We start from the raw sequence: 9,018 nt of genomic DNA on the forward strand, positions 1-9,018 counted from the left end.
AATGCAGTTCCACAGCCTGGTCACTGGATGGCTCTGCAGCAATATCCTGATTCAAACCTCATCCTGAATAAGAGATCCTGTTGTAAACCTCTGGAATTGGAAACATTGGCCCGGAATTTGCGGTGGGTAGTAACGGCGAACTAACAGTGTTCACCATTATTACCCCTCTGAAACTGACTGCAACTTCATGCGCATCTAAACGCAGAAATCCTAACGTTGCAATCAGTCATTCACTGCTCCGAGACTGGTTGCGCTGTGAACCCCCTTCCCCCCCCCCGCCAGTAGCTGGCAATCGGTGTAATCATGGAAATCAGTAAAACTGACAAACTTGGGCTTTTCCGCGGTAATATCACTGTCAAATACCCCATTAAAAGTTAGACCTTGTTGGATTAGGTGTAATTGGGGTTTTAACAGCGTATTGACGACCAAACAACTGTTCTGGCCAAGAAAAATTATTTTTTATATTTGTGTGTATCAAATTTCTCCATTATAATAAAAGTTACAATTTTTAATGAACAAACTTAACTTTTCTTTTAGTTTATGATATTTCAGGTTCTACCTTATCCCCATGTGAGAGTTCCAATCTTTGCTTTACTCTCTCATATTTTTAAAAAGACTGGATAAAAGCAGCTACTCATTTCCTGGTTCCCTACCTGTGAGAATTCTGCAATGTGATTGGCTGCTTAGACAGCTTGTTGATGTCACAGCAGCATCGCACTAGGGAGTCCCACTACAGAGCACTGAAATCAATTGAACATCGAAAAAGCCAAATTTCTCATCAGAGAGTGAAAGATCTCTGGGCAGCTTTCTTCAGAGCCAGCGGCGAATGCCTTTGCTTCACTGTTGACCACAAATTTGGGACGTCGTGTGTAATCTAATTATTGTCAATTTTACTTTTTATAACCTGGACAAACCAACCCCGATGGAAAAACTTTTCAGCCTCTCAACCAGTTTTTCTATCCAGCCCTCGGATTCTGGCCCTGTTGCCTAGCCCAGGCATGTCCCACTCCTGTACTTGTGCGGTGCCGTCACACCCTGCCCCCACCCCCGTAAAGTTGTGTTGGTGTTCAGCAAAAATCCTAATGCAACCCCCATTTGGAGGCCGCTGTGCATCTTTTAGTCACCAGAACTGAACGTTTCAGACTGCTCTCGCAGGCCCACATGCAACTGAGGGAATTGTAATGATACCTGAAGCTGTGGTCTCTGACCACCCCTCCCCATGGATCCCACTCCAACAGTTATTTTGCACTCCCTGTTGACATGTTGTGTAAGCCCAATCCCTGTGCAGACCGTTTCCCATCAACCCTCTCTACCAACCCCAGCTCAGATGTTTAGACCCTGATTGGAATGCTTGCCCACTCCTCTCTTTCCTTTCCCCCTGTTCTTCCCTCCTGCTGTCCCTCAGAAACATAGAAAGGAGCAGGAGTAGGCCATTCGGCCCCTCGAGCCTGCTCTGCCATTTAATGAGATCATGGCTGATCATCCAAATTCAGTACCCTGTCCCTGCTTTCTCCCCATATCCCTTGATCCCTTTAGCCTTAAGAAATATATCTAACTCCTTCTTGAATATATTTAATGAATTGGCCTCAACTGCCTTGTGTGGTAGAGAATTCCACAGGTTCACCACTCTCTGGGTGAAGAAATTCCTCCTCATCTCTGTCCTAAATGGCTTACCCCTTATCCTTAGACTGTGACCCCTGGTTCTGGACTCCCTCGCCACCGGGAACATCCTTCCTGCATCTAGTCTGTCTAGTCCTGTTATAATTTTATAAGTTTCAATGAGATCCCCTCATTCTTCTAAACTCTAGCAAATATAAGCCTAATTGACCCAATCTCTCTCCATACGTCATTCCTGCCATCCCAGGTATCAGTCTGGTGAATCTTTGCAGCACTCCCTCCATGGCAAGAACATCCTTCCTCAGATAAGGCGACCAAAACTGCACACAATACTCAAGGTGCGGTCTCACCAAGGCCCTGTACAACTGCAGCAAGACATCCTTGTTCCTGTACTCAAACCCTCTCGCTACGAAGGCCAACATACCATTTGCCTTCTTAACCGCCTACTGCACCTGCATGCTTACCTTCAGTGACTGGTGCACAAGGACACCCAGGTCTCATTGCACTTCCCCTTCTCCCAATCTATTGCCATTCAGATAATAATCTGCCTTCCTGTTTTTGCCACCGAAGTGGATAACCTCGCATTTACTGGATATACTGCATCTGCCATGCTTCTGCCCAATCACCCAACCTGTCCAAATCATACTGGAGTTTCTCTGCATCCTCCTCACAACACACACGCCCACCCAGCTTTGTGTCGTCTGCAAACTTGGCGATATTACATCTAGTTCCCTTGTCTAGATCATTAATCAGTCTCTAACCTTGCTTGACCTGAATGCTGGACAAGGTCTTGGCTATCCATGCGAAATGCTACAGGAGATTGGTTAGTTATTTGCCGATTCTCTGTATGGGAACCCAATTTTTTTTTAAATTCGTTTTATGGGATGTGGGCATCACTGGCAAGGGCAGCGTTTATTGCTCATCCCTAGTTGCCCTCGAGAAGGTGGTGGTGAGCCGCCTTGAACCGCTGCAGTCCGTGTGGTGAAGGTGCTCCCACAGTGCTGTTAGGGAGGGAGTTCCAGGATTTTGACCCAGCGACGATGAAGGATCGGCGATATACTTCTAAGCCAGGATGGTGTGTGACTTGGAGGGGAACTTGGAGGTGGTGGTGTTCCCAGGCCCCTGCTGCCCATGTCCTTCTAGATAGAAGAGAAGGTGGGTTTGGGAGGTGCTGCCGAAGAAGCCTTGGCGAGTTGCTGCAGTGCACCTTGTAGATGGTACACACTGCAGCCACGGTACACTGGTGATGGAGGGAGTGAATGTTTAAGGTGGTGGATGGGGTGTAAATCAAGCGGGCTGCTTTGTCCTGGATGGTGTCAAGCTTCTTGAGTGTTGTTGGAGCTGTACTCATCCAGGCAAGTGGAGAGTATTCCATCACACTCCTTACTTGTGCCTTGTAGATGGTGGAAAGGCTTTGGGGAGTCGGGAGGTGAGACACTCGCCGCAGAATACCCAGCCTCTGACCTGCTCTTGTTGCCACAGTATTTATGTGGCTGGTCCAGTTAAGTTTCTGGTCAATGATGACGTCCAGGATGTTGATGGTGGGGGATTCGGCGATGGTAATACCGTTGAATGTCAAGGGGAGGTGGTTAGATTCTCGCTTGTTGGAGATAGTCATTGCCTGGCACTTCTGTGGCCCGAATGTTACCTGCCACTTATCAGTCCAAGCCTGAACATCGTCCACGTCTTGTTGCATGGGGGCTTGGACTGCTTCATTATCTGAATTTAAAATTGGATTATTGTTTTTATTGTAGAAAAATATACCATGATGTCATCAGTTTTTGACATTTAAACACGTGTTCAGCATTATTGCATCAGTGTACCAGGTGGATTTTGGTTCCTTGCTTGAAATAAAAATCTGAATATAGTTGTCGGTACCTGTCAGCGCTAGTACATATAATGCTGGTCACGTTTGCTGTCCTATCTATTGTCATGCACAAAATTTGACTGGGAGTTTTTGGACTGTATGATTTTATTAATGGACGTTCTCACATTAACCTGTAATACCCTTGTAACATATCAGAGGTGTCCAACCTAAGGCTTGCGCATGAAGGCCAGGCTTGCTGCCTTTTGCCGTTAGAGTTTCATAGGCTTGGAGGTTAGAAAAATTACAAAACTTGAGCTCTGTTGGTATCCACAGCTTGTAGTATATTAATGGAAACATGGGTTTAATCTGTTTGTGGCCTGTAAGGCTCTATGGTATGCACCTCAGTGGTCCACAAAGGCAAAACGTTTGGACACTCCTGGCATATTAGGTTAATGTCTTCTATTCAGTGCTGTACTTTACACTAAGCTTAGAAACTTCTGTACTGTGCTAGGTAATCCAGACTTGGTTTCCAAATGAGACTCTAAGTCAATGATGTAAGGATATATAATGGATCTTGGTCACGGTAATGTAATGTTTGGTGAAGTGCCTGTCAGATTATATTTCTGTTGTAGCTGTATAATGGATCTTGGTCACAGTAATGTAATGTTTGGTGAAGTGCCTGTCAGATTATATTTCTGTTGTAGCTGTATAATGGATCTTGGTCACAGTAATGTAATGTTTGGTGAAGTGCCTGTCAGATTATATTTCTGTTGTAGCTATATAATGGATCTTGATCACGGTAATGTAATGTTTGGTGAAGTGCCTGTCAGATTATATTTCTGTTGTAGCTGTATAATGGATCTTGGTCACAGTAATGTAATGTTTGGTGAAGTGCCTGTCAGATTATATTTCTGTTGTAGCTGTATAATGGATCTTGGTCACGGTAATGTTTGGTGAAGTGCCTGTCAGATTATATTTCTGTTGTAGCTGTATAATGGATCTTGGTCACAGTAATGTAATGTTTGGTGAAGTGCCTGTCCAGAGATTATATTTCTGTTGTAGCTGTATAATGGATCTTGGTCACAGTAATGTAATGTTTGGTGAAGTGCCTGTCCAGAGATTACATTTCTGTTGTAGCTGTGTTTCACTAACTGCAAAACTGGCAACATTGGTCGTGTCCTGTTGTCTTTGTCCGGAAGCTGACGGTACTTGTCCACCACCTTTCTGATCAGCCCATTAAAAGCAGGTACTTTGTGCGCAGCCAGTTGTGCTGTGAAAATCAATGAATGTAAATCAGTATACCACACAAAAAGGAATTCATTTCATGGTATAAGATTGCTTGATACAGTAGTCATCTATTTCTGTTTTTCTTTCAGTTGATTGCACTAAAGCGAAAGATTTTCCCAAGAAGACGGATGTACATGAATGTTGCTCCTGATCGAAGCAGTGTGTAGAAGAAAATGACAAGCATCTACTTCAGTTCTTAATGTAGAATTCAGACACCTGACCAGCAAGAATGAGAAAATGTTCGGCTGTAGTTAGTCTCAGAATGAAAGTGGTGAGGAATTGAATGAAGGAAGGGAGTGAGCAAGAGTCTACGCTAATATCAAAGGAATGGAATTCTTGGGTAAATACCACACTATGTACCTGAAATGTATAACTCCAGAAAATAAGGACTTTTGCATAACGACAGTGATTGGATCTTGTTTGATGTCAGCTGTCTGGGTTTATCAACGTTAGACCATTGACATTTTAACCTGTACCAAAAGTTATTGGAAGCAGCCAGATAAATCACACGAGCACGTCAGCAGGACACAATGACGAAAATCTGAGCTTACAAAGGAAACTGGTGGGACTTGTCTCTAAATCAGCTATTCAAGTACCATTCTGCGCAAAATATACCAACATACTTCATGGAAATCGTGTTGTGCTGTTGTGGGGGGGAAGTTCATGTACTATAAAAGAACACGGATACCTTTTCTCCCTACGATATATTGTAAAATAAGAAGATTGCAGCATAGCTTTCCATAGACTGCAAAGAGCCCTGCATCGGATGGGAAATGGGCGTTATTGATGCTGCCATAACATTTGCAATATGCACTCCAGTAAGCGTGGAGAACAGTATATTTCATTATCACACTCTTACAGATGTGCGAGACAGCATGTGTGTTTATAGGGCCTTTTATGGTATTTGAACTCTGTATCAAACTTGTAATTAAAACGGAACTGTTAATGCTGCACCTGGGCCCTGTGGATGGGACTAACCTGCTGACCTGCTGTAAAGTGACTGGATGCTGCTGCCCCTTGTATTGTACTTGGGATAAGTCAGTAGGTGTATTTTAAAAGTAGGAACCTGCTACCCTCAAGTATAAATGTTTGAATCTAACCTCGTCTTTCACTTCAATCACTACTTCTCCCCGCATTGCAGATATATACCTAAAGTGCCTGTCTTGGTCGATGCAGTCCACAGTGGTGTTAGATATTTATTTATTTTAAAGGAGCGGTCACAACTTTGTGCATTGTATGCCTTTTATGTTTAAGGTGATTCATTTTGAAGGACAAATGGTTTTTATATTTAAGTAGCAGAGACTTCTCGCCATTGAAATGTAGGTAAATGTACAATTTCTTTTAACCTTTTTTGGTCTTTGGTTTAAAAATAAAGCTTTGGCAACAAGAGATTAAATAGTGTATAAATTAGAAACATCAAATGCAAATACCTGTCTTTCACCACTGTGTGTCAGCGTACTCCGCATACCAGGGATAGCTTTTCTCATCTTTATCCAGTTTTTTGGCCGGATGCCATTGTTCTTTTTGGTAGATACTTGAAACTGACCCGCACCAATATATCACTGTTTAACAGCAGTAAAAGATCCCCAGGATGTGTCTCCAGCGTGGTGCTTTAGACTAGTCACACTTTATTTTTAGCAATGGTGTCTTTTCATGGGCTTATACTGAAAACGTGGAGAAGGACTGTGTAGCAGTTGTGGGTACTCTTCAGATTGATCCATTTATTTGACATCCTTTGAGCCGGTCATAATGCAGCGAGCCCTGTCGTCTATCTGATCAGATTAGTCCGGCTGTAGTCATGCAGCTTTGGCCAGAACTTAGCACAGCTGTTCGTAGAGCGAGCCTATTTTTTTCTTTTTACGAAGGACATGTGTGTTACTGATTTTTACATAACTGGTCTACTTTTTTTTTTAATAGAAATGTTGCTGTGTAAATGGGGAAACTGAAGAAAGCTTATTGTTTTTGCACAATTAAGAATTTTGATTAGAATTATCATTGAATAAATATATTAAGGCTGTTTGGGTATTCTAGCAATAAAAGTTCCACGTGTGTAAAAATGTGTGCTACACTGATGCAAAATTAGAAGTATCTGTCCAGTGTTTGCACACTGGAAATTAAGCAAAATACACAAATAGTTGAGTTGTATACTAGTATGTTCACTTAATGTATCTTGATACCATAAAAGTGTCTGTAAATGTAGTGTTGGTGGCTCAAACGTGAGCATGTTCTGCCATAACCATCCGGCAACGGCTCAATTTAAAAATTCTTATCCTTGTTTTCAAATCCCTTCAATGCCTTGCCCCTGCCTATCTCCGTAACCTCCTTCAGCCCTACAACCCCCAAGATCGCTGCGCTCCTCCAATCCTGGCCTCTTGTGCATCCCCAATTTTAATCATCCCACCATTGGTGGCCGTGCCTTCAGCTGCCTGGGCTCAAAGCTCTGGAATTCCCTCCCTAAACCTCTGCCTTTCTACCTCTCTCCTCCTTTAAGAAGTTCCTTAAAGCCTACTTCATCTGTCCTAATATCTCCTTATGTGGCTCGGTGTCAAATTTTGTTTTATAACGCTCCTGTGAAGCACTGTGGGACATTTTACTATATTAAAGGCGCTATATAAATGCAAGTTGTTGTTCCAACACAACTCTTCTCCGGAAAACTATATCAAGATCACGTTTTTTTTTTAAAGCATCGCTGCTGCTAGCCCATAGCATGCACTCCTTCCAGTGGAATAATCTCTGTCCACATTATTCACGTTGCTCTGACTGTTTCCTGCTGTGAGCAGGTGTTAGTTCTGCCCACTTCCTTCCTTGAGAGAGACGTTTTGATGGCTACAAAGCAATCCATGTCGTGATTTACAGAACTGTTTGGGATACAGCTGCCAATGCTCGGCGGCGCTTTGTGGTGCTGACAAATGTCATCATTGGATCCCTTATTGCAATAAATATTACACCTGAATTGATGGCTTCCACTCTCCTCTAACCTTAGTTACTGGAGAATTATGCACTGAGCTACGATGGGATTATTTTTGTATTTTGGAATCTGACTTGTATGCTCTACATCTGCCGCAATGGCAGTGGTTCCAGTAAATTGGTTCACACAAGAGGTTCTCTTGTTTTTGTGCATGTCATACAGACGTTGCCTTTTTCCCCCCCCCAAGGTTTTTAGTTCTCTCCTGTTGAGCAAAGGTGTAATTAACACACGGGCATAATTTCCTGCAAACCATCGTTCTATCTATTAGTAGTTATAAGGGTTGCTCACTTTCCGTTGAGTGTGTGCAATGAAACTGAAGGAAAAGCTCTTGCCTTTAGGAGAGTAGCATTGCCCGCAACAGTAACTAGACTTGGATTTGGGGTGCAAAGCTTAAATGGTGGGTGTAAGGAGGTTTTTGTTTAGGTTTTATGCTAATCATTTTCTTTCACATTGCTATTATTTATAAATATACAGTTGTGCTAGCATTACCGCCCTCTAACCGGTTTCCAGATTAAGGAGGGGTTGACCCGTCTACTGCAAAGGGCCAAGAAAACCAGAATAGCTGGTACGGTGGCATAGTGGTTAGCACTGTTGCCTCACAGCGCCAGGGACCCGGGTTCGAATCCGGCCTCGGGTGACTGTCTGTGTGGAGTTTGCACATTCTCCCCGTGTTTGCGTGGGTTTCCTCCGGGTGCTCCGGTTTCCTCCCACAGTCCAAAGATGTGCGGGTTAGGTTGATTGGCCATGATAAATTGACCCTTAGTGTTAGGGGGATTAAATACATGGGGTTACGGGGATAGGGTGGGATATGTGTTGGTATAGGGGTTACTGGGATCGGGTGGGATATGTGTCGGTGCAGGCTCGATGGGCCGAAATGGCCTCTATCTGCACTGTGGGGTTTCTGTGATACGTACAACCTGTCCGTGCAGTGTTTATAGGTAATGAATCTGTTTAAGTAGGAGGGAGTGCAAGCACTGATCAAGCTGTTTAATCTAAGAGAAAGTCCTGTCTGATGGAAGCTTAATTTTGAGGAAAAAGCTATTCTAAAAATAGATTTGATCTGTATTTGTAGGGGGTATATCTAATTCCTGCTGTTATTTGGGAATCATAAACTGTTACAGCACAGGCCTTGTTTGCACAGCCCTTTCTCCCCATAAAGCACCGAGTCGAATCCCACTCTCCTGCTTGCTCCAATTAGCCTCAAGTTCTTCTTAAAGTATTTCTCTTTTAATAAAACAGGGAATATTTTGTAAGTATATTTTCACTTGTTTTGTTTTCCCCAATAAAGTACCGCATAGTAGACAAGTGACTATGGTCAGTACATGTGAAGTCAGGGGAC

The 9,018-nt window shown here is 43.2% G+C and overlaps 1 protein-coding gene across 3 annotated transcripts in view; it reads left to right on the plus strand.

Annotated features, from left to right (window-relative positions):
* The window catches only part of gnptab (N-acetylglucosamine-1-phosphate transferase subunits alpha and beta), a 122,520-nt gene extending 116,420 nt beyond the window's left edge, over positions 1–6,100 (plus strand). For all 3 annotated transcript variants that reach the window (XM_086009603.1, XM_086009604.1, XM_086009605.1), the window contains exon 22: positions 4,801–6,100. In XM_086009603.1, the coding sequence (XP_085865729.1) occupies positions 4,801–4,878 (78 nt within the window). In that variant the 3' untranslated portion in view covers positions 4,879–6,100. The remainder of the gene's footprint in view (positions 1–4,800) is intronic.
* The last annotated feature ends 2,918 nt before the right edge of the window (positions 6,101–9,018 follow it).

The sequence above is a fragment of the Somniosus microcephalus genome, chromosome 16, assembly GCF_052327205.1.
Source record: "Somniosus microcephalus isolate GS21.2 chromosome 16, FLI_Smic_1.0, whole genome shotgun sequence".
In the NCBI taxonomy this organism is placed as follows: domain Eukaryota; kingdom Metazoa; phylum Chordata; class Chondrichthyes; order Squaliformes; family Somniosidae; genus Somniosus; species Somniosus microcephalus.